Below are 20,036 nucleotides of genomic sequence, written 5' to 3'. Positions count from 1 at the left end.
GCATTTACTGGCATAATATTGTGATTGATCACAGGTTAAAATATGTTCCTTATCATAGTCAAAATCATATGGGTTGTGTATAACATTTTTAAATGTAATGTCATGAGTTGTATTACTCCTTCAGATTAACGATTTAACTTGTGAAGCGGAAAGTGATGTCTACCAAAGCTTTTATTTGAAATAGTCCACATTGTACTTGCAGCCCCTTAAGAGGTGAGAAAATGTAATCTGGTTTGAAAAAAACTCTGTCAATATTCCCGTAGTAAATTGACCACATTGATTACTTTTTCCCCCAGAATTTAAATAGGACGATCAATTTCTCATTGTTTCTGTGCACTCCCCTATAAAGACAGGTGCTGATTTCCAATAAACGTCGTCTGAGAACAATTTAACATTCCCAGGAGTCCCTTATACCCACAAAATCTAAATGACACATGTCGCTGCATTAGCAGTACGAGTCGCATTTCTCTCCAAGAGTGCATGTAATCCCTGATATCTGCAAATATAATGATTCTACACACATCAGGGTTTGCAATCATCATCATGCTGGGTCTACATTTACCAGATCAATATTTGATTCCCTCAAATAAATGGCCATTTCTGGACCAAAATGTCCTCCATGTGTCACCTGTTAAAGTCCCCTTAAATGTGACATCATTCCAAAAGACAGCAGGTGTGACAGAAGTCAATACAAATGTGATATTAAAGCAATAAGTGTGGGGGATCCTGGGAGAGTTGTGCAGTAATGGCTGCAGTGTGGAGGCAGCTGGAGACGCAGCCAGCTGCTCACTGTTCTTCTGCAGCTAGCCTCTGAAATGTACTTTGTTTCCATCTTAATTCCTGCTGGTTTTCCCTTCAGTTAGTTCAGGACAGAAAACAGACACATCACTTTTTACCCTCTTATTGACTTCTTCAGGCTGATGAAAATGTATTAAAAGCTTTCTGTGAGTTCGTCATTCAGGTGTTTTGTCTGGTATTTAATTGTATTCAAAACGGTTTCAGCTTATGTGCTTTTTTTCACCGGGGGAAGAAAGACAAATTCCTGCAAACATTTGCTTTCAAAGTGAAGTCTGTGCTAAAATAGCCAGCAGCCAGTTGTGGCAAGGGTACGCTACCTCAAGAGAGTATACTGCCGGGCTGAAGTATGGGAATATATCATTAAAATAACTCTTTGACATTGAAGGCTGACGGCATCCATTTTCTGATGTAACCTTTCGTCTTGTTTTAGTCGACCCGACATTTGTTACGGAAGTGCAGCTCAAGATGAGAATGCAGGGCTGAGTTTTCAAACAGAGCACAAAGGTCATATCTGGCTGTAATTATATTCATCAGATGCAGAGGGGAGAATGCAGTCTAACCCCCTAAGAAAATATTTAGTATGAGATCAAGCCTGAATTTACTCTTGTTTTCTAGCTACTTGTGGCTGCACTTCTGAAATCTCACGCTTGATTATAAAATTAGAAGCAATGGAAAATATTTAGCATTTTATACTCGGTGATCTATTGTGACAATGTGGTATTTTCTCCTCTTTCTTTTTTTTGCAAGGGGGAAATGTACATCTTTTCATTTAGACATGGAGGAAAATGTGAATTTCTGCATTAATAGTAGGACAACTGTTATCATTCATACTGCGCCAAGACGATTTCCACAGGAGAGTGTGTGGCTGCCAGTAGGCTTGAGTTGGCTGTTCTGTATTTGCCTGGAAAGAACCATCTTTTCTGGGGATTGATTTGGTCTGGTCCAGGGCCTGTGTACCAGAGGTGGCAGAGTAAATACCTGAAGACTAATGTCTCTGTTCTGGTAATCAATACTCGCCTCGTGACCACACTCCTGGCTAGGCTCCCGTTAAAAACAAATTTGTTAATTTTGACAATTTAATTGCTGCGACCATGCATGCCTTGAGTTGTATAAGCAGGTAGTTGAACCTCTCGGTCGGGAAATGGGGTCTAGGAAAAAAGTGTAACCTGTTGGGATTTATGCACGTTTGTGTTCCCTGCGTGTTGAGTGATGAGGTTGAAGTGCACTGCCGGATTTCTGTTAATGTGGCACGCCTGTTCTTTGCATGGATTGTTTATCATGATAATCTTTTTAAATAGTGCTTTAATTTAAATGATGTTTTAAACAGTGAGTAATTGTTCGGAGTTTCCCTCTAAATGTTGTATTTATTGTTTTCCCTGCCATAGATATTAGTACAATGTATAGCATTTAATTGTGATTCGTTATGTTGCACACACACACACACACACACACACACACACACACACACACACACACACACACACACACACACACACACACACACTGTTTGCTTATATCAGGGGTCTTCAACGTCTTTAAGACCAAAGAGCCTTTAGCTAAAAGAGAGAAGGAACAGGGACCCCTGCGCTATAGGTATAAAATGTTGTTGCCTATGAAAGAGGGTTACAATACCATGTACGGCATCTTTAAGTGTCATTTGTGGAAATACCTTTTATGGTGCTTATACTACTAAACTATTAAAATAGTAATACCTAGCTCTAGCTAACTGGTTTGATTCTTTAAATAAGTTCCACAGGGATTTAGCACAGACCAGCTTGCTCATTTCATTGCCCAAAGATCCATGGGTAAATGTGAGACTATCAAAAATGTTGTTTAAGAGGAAATGTATTGTTTTTGTCCTTTTTTTACACATAGACATTTGTATCCTTTCTAATATGTTTGATTCATGTTACTCAATGTGTATTTTCAGACACATCTTAAACAACATTATCAGAAAATAATTCAGCAGCTCCCCTGCAGTAGCACTGAGGACACCTTAGGGACCACGGCCATGTTAAAGACCCACGGTTAAAACCAAATGATAACTCTAAAATTAGGACATTCCCTTGAAACACACGCACGCAAACACACATAGAACACGTACAAAACTGCCAAAATCCTCAGTTGTCAAACTACAAGAAGAATAAAAATAAACAGTATGCATGAACGAGTGAGAAGTTAGCACGTAGCCTGTCACTTATGAGCTCATTTATTTTATGTGTGTCATAACTCTGGTGAAAATAGCTTTTTTTTCTTGCTGTTCTCAAAGACTCAGCCCAACAACAAGCTGACTGGTCGATATTTTGGTTGCACTTCCTTCAGTGTGTACTGAGGAACTATTTTTAACTTGTACTTTAGAAGGAGCATTGACCAGACAATTATGAGTTTTAGTTACAACAGACTGTTTTTCTAATGTTTGATACTGATGTTAGACGTACACTACTTGCAAATTGGGGTGAGAATTACTGAGCATGTTTACAGTGAAATGCAAAGAAGTTCAAACATGTCCGTATTTGAAGCTCATGATAAGTCCCCTGTCCACTTGCCTGGTGTGAATACAATGACATGTGGTACGTATTAGAGGAGCTGGTAGTAATTTCGGTGCTGCTAACTAAAGAATCCTCCAGGGAGGCTTAATTACAGGAAGACCATTCTAAATATCACCGAGCTGCATATTTTCCATGACAAGAGATTTTTTATCCTGGCTGGTAGTTTCAACGTATATAGCCACATGACACGAGTGTGCATTTCCAGGAAGTGCAATTTATCTCCCCTCAGGTGATGATTAAAAAAAAATCCACTAGGTATTAGTTTTATGTTTAGCGTCTCACCGGATGATTGAAACTGTGTTTTTAGATATGCTGCATTAGAAACCTGCACAGAAGCAGCAAAAGCGCACTTTATATTGCCAGCTATGTTTACAGAGAGCTGTGCTGTGGACTTGTGTCTGTGGATCTTTACCATGCACCTCTGGGGAATGCAAGGCTCCTTAAATGTTTGCAGATTGCCGTTTTTCTTAAATAATCCAGTTGGAACCTGAAGTCACATTGAGTTGAACTCAAAATTGGAAGTGTGCGACCTTTGTTTAACAAAAATTGATTTTGACTAACAATTTGTAAAATGGTGTCTGATTGGATGCTTTCTAATGGCAAAATGCATTAAATGTTAGTATTAGGTTAGACTTTGGTGTGCCTCGTTTTCAGTTTGTCTGCTTGCATGTATATCTGCAAATCTGGCAATGCAACACAGGTCAACATTGCTCCTCACTGATGTAGGTTTAAAAGCAGTGCTGATGGACTTTGCAAATAGTTTTACTACCTGACAGGAATAATATTCCAAGATAATGTGTTCATAACCTAAAATACTTTACTCAAATCAATGTGTATTTTATTGTTTGTAAATTAAAGCAATTCTGAGAATATAACTTTGTTAATATTATGATAATAATGGTTTGAATGGACAGTCTTCTTTTTATTTAACACTACATGCACACTCGTAGCCTAGCTGAAGTTTAAAAAAGGGCAGCAGATAAATAAAATAAATAGAGCTGATAGCTCGTATTAGAGCAAAACTGCTTTTTAATTCTCAATTTAATTGACATTTCCACTCATTGTTTACTGTTTGTATAATTTGTTTTATGCAGAGAAGATGTTTTAGCCGCTTGGTTTTAGTTAAAAACTAATTCTGCTCAAATGTGATAATTGAAATATGCAAGCCGTCAAATCTGCACTAAAATAAAGTTAACATGTCTTTCTAGACCTACAACATAATTTGAAATATATTGAACACTCGATATAACATGCATTAAGACAAAAATAAAAATAAAAGCCTTTCCCCACTGCAGCATCCGAGGAAGATATTCTCAAAGGAAAGCAGTCCATCAGAAGTCAGGCTCTGGGAAATCAAAACTCTGAGAGTGAGACGTCACTCGACGGAGACGATGACACTCTGTCTTCTCCAGAGGAGAAGGACCTGGAGAACTTTACAGGTTGAGTAACAGCTCATCTTCTTCACCTCTCCCTATTTCTCACCCCTCCCTGTCCTGCAGCCCAGACAAAATAAAGAAGCATGCTGTCATTTTCAAATTGCTTAATATCCAACACATGCAGCTCCACTGTTTACCTGTACTGAAAAATGTGCTAAATATCACTTTTCATATCATAGTAGCCTTTTTTATATACTTGTAGCATTGCAGACTCCTCCTTACTTAGGGATAAACGTATTTTTAAAGAAAGCCTTAGCCGGCAGTGCCTCTGGAAAACTGTTTTATTATAGCACCACTATGTGTTGATGAAAACACATGTACTCTCCTTTTATGTGTGCCACTGGAGGTGTGCTTCACAAACATATATACACACAGGCATGAGTAGCTCCTCTCTACAAAATGTTTTATCCTGCAGTAGCTGAGTTTATCCCAAGATAATGCTTACCCTGGAATTGGACATTATCTGATCAAGAGAAAGCTGCATTGCCCAATAAAACCTTCCCTACGAGACTTTTAAACTAATTAGATGACTCAAATACAGCCTTATATTATATTTAATCCAGCTCATGATGATGTCAGTCCATTGTTGCTTTTGATCGGTCTGCTATTTAAAGAATATTAATTAAATATAATATAGTCCGCTAATCGGATTGCACTGTAATCCGCATTTTGTATGTGCAGTGACAGCGCTCACCAGATTTAGCTGCTTTAATGGGGCTCAGAGAGCTATTAAAACAACGCAACTGGAGGACAATAGGATTAAACGTTGAATCCTGTCTAATAAAGTGATGTGTATACTGCGAGAAAGTGGGGATCGTATAGGGAGAGGTTCAGCTTCTCCTCTTAAGCAGCTGTCTGCTCCAGGTGTAATTGAATGTCTTTGACTGAATGGAACAAAAAAATGTTATTTCAACCCACGGATAACATGTCAGTTCTCTCGGGGTTCGCGAGAGGCAGAGGAGTGAATATATATCTGTGTGTGTTTATTCCATCCGGAGTGTGCGGGTGCTCAGGGAAATCAGGCCGGGCTGCGAGCCTCATCTCTTCGCAGCGCATCTGCAGATACAATGGCTCATATGTGGAGCCGCAGACTCACTGCTCCCCTGAGCCGAGGCGCATTGTCATACTGGCATAAATTAAGATTGATGAGAGATTAAACAGAGATTCACCCAGCAGCCCGCAATCACTGCAATGTGACTGACAATTATTTCGCTAACTTTGACAATCTTTATCATGTAATTCATTGTGAGTTTAGGATACTAAGGCCTGTGATATTTTATTTCGGGAACTGTCGAGTATATTAAACAGTAGGCCTATCCATATCGTGCTTTTGTTGTGATTTTTAACTCATCGAATAATTGCAGAATGCTGTTTGTAAACTACACATGGTGTTTGAAGTAGCCGTAGCCTACCCTTTAGCCTCGCTAAACATCCTGCAACTCCTATGTAAAATATTGTAATATAAACGTAGTTCTTGCGTGAAACAGTCTCAACTTTTAAAAGAACATGGCTGTTTATTGCTTGTTGTTTCTTCACTTATCATGTTTTCTTAAAAGATTACCCATGTCTAGGATTGAAGCCTCACACGGTTTCTAACTATTATCGTTGTAGGCAAACAGCCAGCAGCTCTGCGATCCCTTATTGAGTTTAAATGTTTACCTTTACTCCGTAAAACAACCGTATGTGCCAACTCGGAGAGGAGTACTCTTTGCGTGTTTCTCTGACCCGCCTGTGTGTCCTGCAGGCCCGGTAAACCTGAGCACCAGTGCCCAGCTGGTGGCTCCGGCTGTGGTGGTGAAAGGCACCCTGTCCATCACCCCCTCCGAGCTCTACTTCGAGGTGGACGAAGACGATCCGAGCTTCAAGGCCATCGATCCAAAGGTAAGAGACCCGAGCTCCATTCACGTCTCATATTAACGTATTGAAGCCATGTCGTATGTGCCGGTAAATGCTTCATGCAGGCTGGTGAATGCATGAATTATAGCTCTATCTACAAGTGTGTGTTTGTGTGTGTTTTTTTTTTATAGAGCATTAAAGGTATTTGTGCATTTCCAACTTTATCTTAACATTTTTTAATTGTGAAGAAGAACAACAATGTTATATCCATCGGTTGTTGAAGTTAGAACGTGACTTATTTGAATTAACATTTTGAAGATTTCGTTTGCATGATTTTTTTTTTGTCTTACCACTATTTTGTTATTGAATATAAAACAACTGTCTTTTTTCTTGATGTATTGTAAAGTACCCTAAATTCAACAAAACTAAAGCATATCATATTATTTCGTAGTGAAACAGTTTTTTGTAATTAATTAACAAATTAACCAAATGTCTTTATGGGTTAAACTTAATGCCACATGGATCAGGCCTTCCCATTATTAAACGTCGTGTAGCAATTTTTTTCTTTCGTAAAACGATTTTAAAAAGTACAATTGCAAGTTAATAGAAAATGTGGACGAGTAAGGACGACTATGGGTAAATCAGGTCGTTAGTTCCAGCACTGGCCTCATGTTGACTACAGAAGAAGAATGCTGACCCACAGGTGGTTGTGTTTGTTCAGTTTAACAGTGTGTAAAAATTGTCGATTTTTTTTGCAAATATGTGTAGTTTTGTTTTTAGAGTTCTTAATTTTGAAAGCATCTTCATTTATTTCAATGTCATATTTATATGAGTATCCATTTATATTAACATGACAATAATGGAGTCGTAGCCTATTGCCGATGATACACGGTGTTATCCAAAATATAACTCATAAATGAGATTAAGGCTTTAGTTTTGCTGCAGGCCCCGTGCTGCTGCTGCTGCTGCTGTTTAAGCTCCCGGGCCTATATATTAACACGAGTCCGTTGATTTACATTCATTCGAAAATCCTTTAGAGCCTGTGACGCTGTGAAAATAACGTATGGCCCGAAGCTGGCTGTGCACATTCCTTCTTTAAATTTAGCAAAAGCAATTATTTCCCCAGTATTTCTCTGTTTATCTGTGTTATTGTGCTGCACTGTTGGAGAAGCCTGTGACCTAAGATTTTCATCGGCATAACTACACTGTAGCTATGTTCGTATGACAAAAATAAAAAACCTTGAACATTGAGTGTTAAGCACACGTCAACTATCTTTCGTCAAAATGAATAATTGAATGACTCTCTTCACCAGACAATAGCAACAATAAAATGCAACAGCTTCGCCTGTCACCTCAGCTGTCAAAACACGTCAAGACACGAGGCCAAGTTGTAATTTAATTTGCAACATTTTTATTAACATTTCTTTTTAAAGTCACATAATGAAAAAATGGAACTTGGCACGCTACATTGTATTCTTTCACTTAACGATTTTGTGCATATATTTAAATAAAAGTTTCTTCACTTTGTGAAAACATTTAAAGAAGACAACTAAAAGTTATTACATTTATCTGAAAATGTACCTTCACTTTGTCTCTGGCAGTGGCCCAATTGCTCCATTTAAAAATGGTTTTGTGGTTTGCTCGCTGCATTATTTTCTTACTGATTTTTTTTTTGTTCACATTGCTTGGAGAATCAGTTGCAGAATGATCTTTGTCCTTGTCTTAAGTTTTATCCCAAAATGTCTCTCGGCTCTGTGTCGACAATCACTTTATAGTTTGTCCAAACTTTTAGCATTGGTGAGGATTTCCCTCGCTAGTCTCCATGCCTGCTTCGCAGCAGCCTCCAGGGCTGAGTGAGGCTTTCCCTGAAACAAGTCCAAGTTTGGCAAGAAGTAGTGGGGACATCTGCGGCATTGCAGGCAGGATATGAGCTGCAACAGGATGCCGTTCAGTCGGTCTCCGAGGCAGGACTCGTCCCAGTCGGTCTCTCTCGGGTGTTTCTCGCACTCGTACAGCAGCAGGGTCTTCATGTGGTAGTTTTGCAGCGGCTGTCCCGGCAGCTCTAGGTGACGGTCCCTCAAAGTCTTCAGCACCGACAGACACTTCTTCCTGCAGCCGGCCATCAGCAGCCTGTTCTCGGCCTCGCTGAACTGCAGAACCCAGGCGTCGCTCTCTGCAGAGCTCTGCTTCCCCGTCAAAGAGTAGCACTCTTTGGAGAGGAGATTAAAACCCTCAGCTTTGCATTCTGCTACCCGGTTAGGACCAGGCCATGGGATGTGGGGCATGGGCCACTGAGCTGCACTTCTAGGCCAAATCCCAGTGCACTTGAACGCGGGGGTGATCTGCACCACATATCTCTCCCTGATCCTTAGTCTGACCTCGCTGGTGTCCGCCACCATCTTTACCACGTCGCGGTAGCTGCATTTATCCACGGCCTGCGCCACCAGAGTCTGAAACCTGGAGCGGATCTTTCTGGCGGAGAGGTAGCCCGAAGCGGTGATGAACTCGACCCACAGCGACATGCTCCTTTTACGGCCATCACTCAGCTTCAGCACCGCGCAGCCGGGCAAGGAGCCGTCATCCACGAAGTTGAACACCCCCATTTGGTTGAGGTAAAGCACCACCTCAAACTCATTGGGGGAGATGACCTCCATCCCCTCAAAGCGTGCATCTATCTCACTAAGGGAGCTGATAAACCGGGGCTCCTGCACTTCCACCTCCTTCAGGACATCCGACACCACTTTACAAACCTCCCTTATAGTCTTCGCAATGGCCGCTTTGCGAGCTTGGCATCTCTCGTTGTTGTATTTGTTGAGCTGGTAAACCAGCTTTGCCTGCGTCGCTATCATGTTGGGGCACAGGTCCGGGCTGTACACCGGGGAGTCGCAATAGGTTGAAGGATCCAACGCTTACCGGTAAAGCCAGAGGCAAGCGCTTCCCTGTGCAGCAAAAAGTGTATAATCAAAAGTTATTTGGCTGAAAGCAGCGGATGGACGTCAGTGTGAGGAGGAGGAAACGGATAGGGATGCAACCTATTAGCCTGCTAAATATCAGTCCAACTCATCCGCAGCGTTAGGTAAAGTCATATTCGGGTGGAGGGTCACTATCCGTGTCCTGGGCTGCAGACGCTAAAGGCTAAAAACATCGTCTGTGACTCATCTCCTCTTGCAGTTAGTCTCTCCTCTGTGCTCACTTTTCGTCCACACTCAGCTGTGAGCTGGACTTGTGTAGTTTATGAATGGTTCCTTTAGCAAGAGTGAAAGAGGGTCGGGCTTCTGCTCCTGCAATCATGTGCAGAGCTGTCAGTGCCGGCAGCCAATCAGATCAGAGGAGCTCCAGTCCGCCTCGGCAGCATCGAGGCGCGCGGAGCTGTCCTCTGCTCCCATTTCGACCCAGGAAAACAAAACCCTTTCGGTTTATACGGGCAGATTCCAGTGTACACTCTCTAAGCCAGCCTAAAACAAATTCTGTGTTGGTCTTTAGCCGTCTTTTCGCTCGGTGCGTTTTGAGGATTAGGAGTGTTGGCACAGTGTGAGCAGCCTTCAACTTTAGACCCACTTGTTTTCTGCAGATAAATCTCGGTTTTTTGTCATGTTTTAATTTGATTATGTTTTCCGTGATTTTCCTCATCTTTCAAATGGTCTGTAATTGCAGCGTTTTTTCTCTAATTGACAGCAAGTATTATTTATTCTACATTTTTACGCAGTCTGTTATCTGCCTTATTCTTATAAATATAAATCAGTTTTAATTGTGATTTTCCCCATTTCAAATGTATAAATCTAACACAAGGTTAAGTCAATTGGTAACATAATTTGTAAATTAAAATTGAGAGTGGAATAAATAAAAAGTGTTTTAAGTACATCTTCATTTGAGGTCAATTCTAATTTATATTTTTATGGACACGTCTTTTATCTTTAACGTTCGTGCAAAATTGTATATTTTTCTTTAACTGATGAATACATCATGCTGTTTTGTATTGTTAAGCATTGATACTTTTGTTAATAAGTTTAAAATGCTATGTGTTGAGTGCACCTGCAGCTATGTGCTCAGAAGCCTTCATTACAGGGGCTGAAACTATAAACAGAAATTATCAGACAAATTAACGTTAGTGATACCCACCTGCTAAGCTTCAACACATCGATTTCTTCAAATTTCATTTAACATTTAGTGTTATTAAGACAGTCGATATTTATTGGATTCAGTCAAATAACTGAAACAAGACGTGTATCCGCTGCTTCCCTCACACACAGACACACACACTCACACACCAGAGTTAATTTTCCCGTCGGTTTATCGCTGTGAATCTTGTCCGTGCTGAATAATTTAAGCAGAGGTCTCTCCGAGGTTGTAATTGAAGTCCCCTTGTCACCCAGACTTCACGTTGGAGGACTAAAGAAGTCATTACATTCTCCCACAGACACTCCGCTGTGGGTTGTTGAAACATATTTACACATGTAAACATGCTGTAAATATAACAACCCCCGCAGTGTAAAAGCCATGTGAAATGTTAAAAGTCGAAGTATTGTTGCAGTATTTGCAGTCCTTTAACACGTGTCTGATTTTCCAGTTAACGAGGTAGCGGTCATTAACGGAGTCTCGCGCAACATTATGTGGAGCTAATTGGATACATTCTGCTATTCTGGGCTTAGTTAAAAACGCGTTTTAATTTCAAGTGATCGTTTTGAGTATTGGACCAAACCTGGAACTTATACACCGACATAGACATTACAACTTTTCTATTTAATGTATTGTGGTTATTTCAGAAAATAATTTAGGCCTATAGTAACACATAGAGACGATAGTCGTGAATATATTGCAGTGTTGATCACCGACAATAAGGTCTTATTAGGTAAAATGTCGTTATATTTTCTTTGCTCCTGTTAAGCTTCATATATATTACTTTTGACTAAACTTTGTTTAACAGGCATTAAAAGCTTACATTGTTCAAATAAATTGTAAATAAAAATAAGCATGAATCGGATGAAACTTTTTACAGAAATAATTTTACAAATGTAAAAATGTTGATCCAAGAACTCTTCCAGGAACCTATTTAGTGATATGAAGTAGCCAACTATGCAAGGGAATTAAGCCACAAACATTTCAGAAAAGGCAAAGATTAATGAGCTCCCCTCCAGTTACCATATCTTCTGGTCTTTATCATGTAGCCTTTTTGCATGTGCTGAAGGGGCTTTAGGGAGTTTACAGTAACTTATCATCAAATAGGAAGAAGTCATTTTTGGTTCAGGGCTAATTACCTGCTGAATTTTTGAACTGATGTAAATGAATGTGCCCATTCAATTAGTTTGAAAATAAGGTCAAAGGCTGGTCACACAAACTATATATTGCAATATGTAACTTATGTGTATGATGGTTGAACATGCTTAAGTATTAGGGTTTACCCACCCAAAGTTATTTAAATTAATTTCAGTGGAGAGGTTTAGTGTCCCATTCATTCAAGGTGAGATATTTTTTAGTAACATTTGCTTGTGTGTCATTACATGCACAAGCAACTAAATAAACACAACATATTTGGTTATTCTTTTCATAGAAAACTAGTATCCAGAAAAACTGTGACAAGAATAGTTGACAGTTGACTTATTGTGAAATATATAAAGCAAACGATAATCTGAGATTCCTCCCCTCCAAGTCAAACTAGAGTTATGCTAAAGTTTGAAAATCAGAAACAAGATATAGAACACTGTCTGGCAGTTAGATTTCTGGATGGCTGTTTATTATCAATCTCGCAGCTCAAGAGAGATTAATGGACACTACTTGGAGAGCAAGTGTCCAAATATAATGATGGACATGCCAGCTGTAGCTTAATGAATTATACAGCAACAGACTTTAATGATGTCATTATGAATCCATGGTGGCCCTCCTATCACATCACTCGTTTCTGTACTCAATACGTTTACAAAGTAGAATGCACAAGATACAGTGAGTGAATTGTACTTTATTGAATCTGTCTGATTTGCCAGTTGAAATGGAAAGGTCAGCCATATTTCAGAAAACGGTGATTGTACATTTCCTGTGCCAAACTGCTGTTTCATTTGTAGGTGGAAAACAGAAGGATCAACACTGAGAAACTCTGGGAGCATTTGGGATAGTTTGGTTTATCTAATCTATTTTTAATCATTTTTCCTCCCTCTTGCATTTTATAGTTATCTAATGACAAAGGCCACGTCAGTCATTATTCTATTCTTTCTATTTCTTTGTGCCCTTTATCTCCTGAAAACGTAGAGAATTATCTGTGGTTCCTAAAGAGTTCCCCCTGGTTTATATTGGCTGGAGAAAAGATCAGGCGCCTGTCAGAGAGCTCTTTGATCTGAGTCTGTGTGACGACTCCACAGTGATCCCCTCACAAGCACAAAACAGTGTCCATGCCTGTGCAAATCTCTGCCAGCTGATGAGTAACCTCACCGCCTCATCTTTTTTTTCTCTTCTTCTGTCCTCTCTCTGTGTGTCTTTCCTACAGCCTCAGCTTTATTCCTCTTTTCCCTCTCCTCTCCTACCAGATTACACTGAGTACTCCCAGGTGGCTCATTACTCTGTGTACTACAGTTTTCACAACATAGTTTACAATTAGTAAAAAGACCTCAAATACGTAATTCTAATTCAAACATATTTATACCATATGTGGTCTCTTTATGTGAGGATTGTGTTTCATTAATGTCATAAAACATTTGTAAGAAAATATAATTTCAGTGATAATTTGGTCAGTATAAGTCATATACTTGTTTAATCTTCACTCTGATTTTCCAGTTTGTACTGTACATATAACAATTACAAAGTAAAACTCTCCAAGTGATTTGCAGCAGACATATTAACAATAACTCTGGTCCTTTCCAATGCATTTCTAAATATTATGGCTACATTTTATGCCATGACATTAGAGATCTTTGAAGAACGCAATAGTAAGAATGGGTTTGTTTTGCAACACATTGTGCAACAGTTTCCTCCCTGTGTCTGTCTGAGTTAGTGTGCTTTGTAATTCCAAGTGTGTGATAAGGGAGGGGGATGTCAAAGTTTTGCATTTTTCGTTAGCGCTCTTTTCTCCCCTTTTCCTTTCTCTGGAAATAAGAATGGTGCAGGCAGGGAAGGTATAGCACCGCCTAACAACACATGCACACAGACCATCATCGGCACACATGTGGATTGTGTGAGTACATTTTTGATGCCCTTGTTCACACATTTTGTTGCTGTCTCCTAAACCCGCATGGACCCAGCTGCTCCCTCCATAGAGGGCTCAAAGAAAACCATCGCAGGCAACTAATTGCCTGGCAGGCCTCTGCATCTGCTCGGCAGATAGCAGAACTGATGAAGTCACAGAGCAGATGTGTGTTTGCCTGTGTGTATGCACGAGTGTGTGTTTGTGCGCGTGTGTGTGTGTGTGTGTGTGTGTGTGTTTGTGTGTGTGTTTAGTAGCACCCTCTTTGTGTTAAGACACCAGCCATCAATATTGCATGTGGAGTTATTGTTGCACAGCCACTCCTGGAGACTTTGTGTGAATGAGGAAGTGAAATATGCTCTCCTTCCAGCTGATTGGCCAGAGGAAATACCAGGAAAATCCTGATTGGAGCAACGTTCCCTAAGATCCCCTTTGCCATCTGAGTGAATTTTAAACTATTCCTGTGTCCTGTTTGCAAACTATTAACTAATTCTTTCTGTGGTTTGAGTATATGTAGTAGGTTAAAAATAACAAACTTGATGTTAAAATGCTGGAATGCACATTCAAGTAATTTGTATTTTTATTGTGGTTTTGATCAACAAGGTTGTCCCACATCACTGGAAATGAACAAACAACAACAAATTAAATACAGAAATATTTGGGAAAACTGGTTTGCTTTTTATTTAAAAAACCGCAGATTGTGCTGTGAAAGTTAAATATAATTGCCTCAAACCACAGGACAAATATGTATTTGGTAAAATTATATTCTAATGTCAACAGGTAAACAGCACAGTAGGACACTAAGTGTAGAAATCAGACCACCTCACTTTATGTCATATACTTCTGCCTTGTGTGGCCTCATCGTTTGATTGCACATTTTCTGTAATCAACTTCTAAACTTCACCAAAACTAAACACAGATGATGATAGATTTTCTGAACAATGATTAAATCCACACTTTGTTTCCAAAGAGTTTTAACTAAGGGCCAGAGTTGGGAAAGAATATCAGTCATTTTCACCTAAAGGTCAGTGTCCAACCTTGGACTATGCAATGATGAAACCCCCGTTGAGAAGACTTTGGTAACTCTAATTAGTGGGGTGGTGACGGCTCCTCGGGTTAGCTGGAGTGGCTGAATGGATGGTCACTCAGTCAAAGAAAACCTCCCTGGTGTTATGTAGCGACCAGTCCCATATCGTTAAGCTCTCCCTAAAGTGTCAAACTGCTGGGACTGCACCCCTCCCTCCTCCTCCTGTTCGCTTCGCCAAACTCTCATGGTCACCAGGGACGACCTTCGGCTGCAGCTGCCAATCACAAAGAGCCATGGCAGCAAGAGGTCTCTGAGAGAGGAGCCTATTGATTTTCCAGTTAGAACCTAAGTAGTGTGTGCTATAGGACTAACGGACAGCCCAAGCAGGTATGTCATTATCAATGAGCCCAAGGAAACGGATCCCCTCACTCTCACTCATTCATATTGGCCTCCTTCCCTCCCTCATGCCCTCCCTCCGTCTCTCCTTCATGCTGTTTCACCATCCATTCCCTCCGCACTCCTCGTACGCCCTGACAGAGTGCATCCTGAGATGGTCAATAAATCGCTCAGCCGCACCGCGACAACAACCAGCGGAGCGATGGGTGGGGATGACCTTCTTTCTCTTTCTTTCCCCTCTTTCCTTCACTCCTTTACTGTCTGTCCCTCCCTGTTCTCCAGGTACAGTAATTACAGCTCCATTCCAGAGACATACTCGTTAGCATCAAAGCCGTCATGTGTTCCTCTGTGATTTTTCCCTTTTACTAGGATTTTAAACATCCAGGGTCAGTTTAATCTAAAGCATCATTCCCCGCAGCCCACTTTGGCTCATCCAGTCATCAGGAAACCCAATTATTATCATACTGCTCCTCTCTATTTGCCTCACTGCTTGTGTCAAGTCACGGTCCAAGCTTCGGAGCTGCTCAACATTAAAACATGTGCAAACAATTCCAAGTGATTTAAGCCAATTAGAGGAGATAAGGCCAAATAAAGGTGTAACGCTTCCTGAAGTGAGTTTCTGTTCCCCAGTAGAGCAGTAAAGTAGTGTTACCTTCTTTACTGTCCTTTAATCTTTCTCTCTGTCTCCCTCACACGAAATGCATATGAACCCCACCTCCTCTCTTTGTAGAGTCTCAAACCACATTGATGGGCTCGAGTTGTTTGTGCGAGGTTGTATCAGCGATGATTAACTCATTCTGTAGGGATGAGGTCAGCGGTCCCCTAACCAGATGTTGGGTGTTTAAGAGTGATGGAGGAAGACTTGTTAATGATGGGCCTCAAAGCTTTGCAGAAACCAAGATACGAGCTCATCCTTTTACTTATGGACCATATCGCCCATATGTACTCGTATCTGTCAGATATCTATCTACCTATTGAGTTCAAGGGAAATCTATGGGCACAGTTCAAGATGTTTTCTTTCTGTTTTTGTGTGTGTTTACCCATGCTAGCAACTAGGCTATAGGCAGTGGCAATGTTGGTTGGTCTGTTCTCTGCTTTATCACAGAAATATCCAAAAACTGTAAGACCAATTGCCGTCATATCTCGTAAAAGTATTTGTGGTCCCCAGAGGACCAGACACATTTACATTTCCGATCGAGGATTTTAGTGACTAATCTAATATAGATAACCATTTGATACAGACATTTATAGTCCCCGTAATGTTTTCTCCTGACTTTGTTAAGCCTCTGAATCTGCCTTTTTAAGGCAACAATCAGGTCAAATAAGTTGAAAAATAAATCAACATTGAGCACATGAATTGACAGAAATTTTCTGGATAAAGTGTAATGGACTAAAGTGGGACAATCGATGACTTTTTACGACATTTGGGGTTTTATGTCAAATGTCACTATTGTATGACAGCATGTCCGCCACTGGATGAATTGTAATAGCTTCTTTACTTTTTATCAAGGTCCCTCATCAGGTCGAATTTTAATTTCTTCCATTCTTGGTTAGTCAAAACCAATGACATCCCCTTCAGCTGTACTTATGTTTAGTTCCATCGACAAATGTTAGCATGGTAAACTAAATAGGTTAACATGGTAAAAATAGCACCCAGCAACAGCCTTCAGCTCAAACACCACTGTGACTAAATTAAGCCTCACAATAGCCCAATAGCAAGCCGTATGTTTTTGCCCTTGGTGAGGTGTAAAACGTGAATCCCTGCAGCGAGTGGTAACCAGGTAGGACAGGTAGAAGAAAGACGATTGCCACATTGGAAATCACATAAAGAACCATTAAACACTGTGTCATCTAGCCACCTAATGATGACTAATGTGTCCTTTCCAACCGCTCTCCCCTCACACCCAAACAACCACCCCTCTCTTTTCACTAACAAACAAGCTTGTCCTCTTTCAATCTCTCTGTCTGTGACCTGACTTTGGACCTTAACAAAACCACAAACCACCGTGGTCAAGACCTGGCTCACACTTAACCAAGCACCTCCAGACAAAGAGCTGCCCACCCCTCTTTGCACCTGAGGCTAGCCCCTCCATCATGCTCCATCTCGGGGCTTGACTGGGCCAGTCAGGGGGCAGGTGCCTCCCCTTCCCTGCTTTGATTGATCCCCTCTCTCCATCATTTATTCTGTTCGTCTGCCTCTGACACGGGTGTCAAAGGCAACCCGCCAGCCTGATGGATAGGCCTGTTTATGGATGCCAGTCTGCCTGGTAGGCTACTGATATTACAATCAGCACCTGTGTACCTGCTGTTCACACAAGCCTCTGTTATTCAGCTGGGGTCAGAGAGAAACCCGGCTTCAATTGAAAGATCGATGTCCAGCCCAGCATATTGGAAATTGGAATTGTAAATGTGGTCTTGTTTTTTCAGAAAGGTCTGTGCTGCATTTCAGATGATAAAACCTGATCCATGTGTTGATTTTTTTGCCAAATATGTGCGTTGTTGATCTCCCTTTTATCTCTACTTCTAATCTTGAATGCTTCATAAATACAAAGCCAAAGTGACAGGACAAGGACATAAAATTAATTATAGCTGTAAATTAAGAAATAGAGTAATTCTAGCCAGACGTATTTGTTTTTATAAGGTTATCTGATAGCATTGATGTGTGCTCAGTGTAAAGACATCTCATGTGCCGGAGAGCAAAATGTTACACTGCTGTATTCTGGTGCCTCTTTTGCCATTATGGTTAATGACCCATCCAGTCTGGTTGAAATGCCACATCCATAGGGACATTCTGCAGATTACTTACTCATCCAAGACTCCTTTCTGGCAGACATCAGCACAACAGAGCTTTGCTTCTGCTCTGTGGAAGCAAGACTGTAGAGTAAGATACAGTATAGATGGAAAACAATTCTTACACACAGATGATCTCAAGTGCTTTAATCAACCAAATGAGGAATATGTTTTTTTTCTTAGGGTGACTTCTCTGAACAATTTAACAGATATCTTTTTAACAACTTTCTCAACAAAAGGTGATGCACTCAAAATGTGCTCAACATCAACAATCAGTCATAAACAACCTTTGCAGCACAATTAAATGCTGTGGCGCATTTACATTTATGTATAATGTCTAAACCTGGTGGCTTACGCTTTAAATATGCACTAATTTATGTTTGTAGCCTAAATTTACCTTGGTTTGAATTCTTGTAATGTAAAAGTTGTCGCTTGTAGTGACCAACCCGCATGTTATTATGTAAATAATACAATAATTTGCAGTTCTCATCAGGTCTGAAGAGCATTTTAGCTGCTTTTTGCTAACTGTTTGCTTCCAGTGTATATATAGCTTGCGTTCTTATCTGCTTCCTTTCCAGATGCAGCTAGCAAGTATTTTCAGTAAAACATTGTCTTGTAACTGCCCATCACTAAATTGCAGACAGAATACTGTAGTAGGACACTAGCTGGTGAATGAAGTGTGAGATCCAGAGATTTCCCTTAAGAATTCAGAAAAACAAAGCATCTGTTACAAGGAAAGTGAATATTGAACTTACATTTGTTAGGTGGCCAAATTGGAACACCGACCGGATGCTATTGTTGCTCTGTGTTTGCTGAATTAGCAAAAACCTTTTGCTTACATGTTTTTTTTAATAACTTTATGAGATGATATGATGTCAAAGTTGTTTTTACAGCTTGTTCTTCCTATAACACCTTTTTATTTCTGCCCTAAGGCACAACAATTCAGTTTTATTTATAGTGCTGAAAATTAGAAGAAAAATGTCTCCACACCCACACAGGGTTTAGATAGTATACAGATATCTACCTTAAGCACCTCTAAGTGAAATTTGTAGTTCATTTATACTTTAATTACAGCGTGATCTCTGCCTCCAGAGTATTGCAGATGTTCACTGTATTACAGTTGTAACTGTAGTAGCTTGTTGCTGATAGAATTGTAGCTCCAATTGAGTCACCTTCGAATTCTCCAAAGTCTCTGCAGCCGTTCCTTTATACAAGTCCCATTCTCTCCCTCTTCTTTTGCTTTGGACTAGCAACCCCAAATTCCCCAAGAGGGGTGTACTTTTCACCCCACACCCACTTAAGCTGGTGACAATAGGCGGATTAAAAAAGAATTTACTTCAGCGAAGCCTCGCACAAACCCCAAAAAAAGCCTATCCATCACTAAATGGCAAAATGAGAGATTGGAGGAAAGCGGGGAGAATGCGATAGGAGCCGGTCAGCGATCTTAACCTGTGTGATGTTTGCCATGGCAGCTTAAAGGGGAGTGGAGGGCCAATAGCATTGAGTCTGAAACACCTCCTGCGCTTCAGTGGTGGCTCTGAGCTGTCTCCTTGATTTTCGGAATATCGGTGAAAAGCATAAACATTCTTTTACTCCTTGTCCTGTCGTGCAAGTGTTTACTGATGAGCCTGACAAACCAAGGAACACATTGAAGCTCTTTCAGTGAACTCTCAACAGGTGCTCAGCTATACTATTGGTTTCTTTAAGTGGCTGCTAGCACAAAGCTGATCCCGGATTAAATGGCAGTTTTTTCGTTGTATTTCATTCAATCAAATGATACAATCACTGTTTACCATGATATTTCTATATTTCACTTTCCAAATTGAACATTTAAATGATAAAGGTTATAAATGTGAATCGTGATACTAGATATAAAGGATTTTCTCAATTTGTGAAGGTCTGTTGCCTTTTAAGCCCTCTCTTCCCTTCACTGATGTGGCTTTATCCTTCCTTTGTTACCTATCACCTTTGAGCCACCAACTGTGCCCTTTGTGGCCCCAATCTAAACTGGGATGGGTTAAAAAAGGAAGCACGGA

At 40.4% G+C, this 20,036-nt stretch overlaps 2 protein-coding genes across 6 annotated transcripts in view; one reads left to right on the top strand and one right to left on the bottom strand.

Moving 5' to 3' along the window:
* Positions 1–20,036, top strand: part of lrba (LPS-responsive vesicle trafficking, beach and anchor containing) — a 189,991-nt gene that overhangs the window by 108,540 nt on the left and 61,415 nt on the right. For all 5 annotated transcript variants that reach the window (XM_079656844.1, XM_079656847.1, XM_079656846.1 and 2 more), the window contains exons 38-39: positions 4,643–4,786; positions 6,528–6,664. In XM_079656844.1, the coding sequence (XP_079512970.1) occupies positions 4,643–4,786; positions 6,528–6,664 (281 nt within the window). The remainder of the gene's footprint in view (positions 1–4,642; positions 4,787–6,527; positions 6,665–20,036) is intronic.
* On the bottom strand, positions 8,008–9,832 carry mab21l2 (mab-21-like 2). Its single transcript, XM_079656888.1, has one exon. The coding sequence runs from the start codon at positions 9,466–9,468 to the stop codon at positions 8,389–8,391; it is 1,080 nt and encodes a 359-aa protein (XP_079513014.1). The 5' UTR covers positions 9,469–9,832; the 3' UTR covers positions 8,008–8,388.

This window comes from Notothenia rossii, assembly GCF_949606895.1.
Source record: "Notothenia rossii genome assembly, chromosome: 1".
In the NCBI taxonomy this organism is placed as follows: Eukaryota; Metazoa; Chordata; class Actinopteri; order Perciformes; family Nototheniidae; genus Notothenia; species Notothenia rossii.
Note: the sequence above shows the minus strand (reverse complement) of the source record. Positions and strands in the feature narration are given on the sequence as shown.

Bases quoted from the DNA above. Each gene is read 5' to 3' on its own strand.
- mab21l2 (XM_079656888.1), bottom strand. From the start codon at position 9,468: ATGATAGCGACGCAGGCAAAGCTGGTTTACCAGCTCAACAAATACAAC.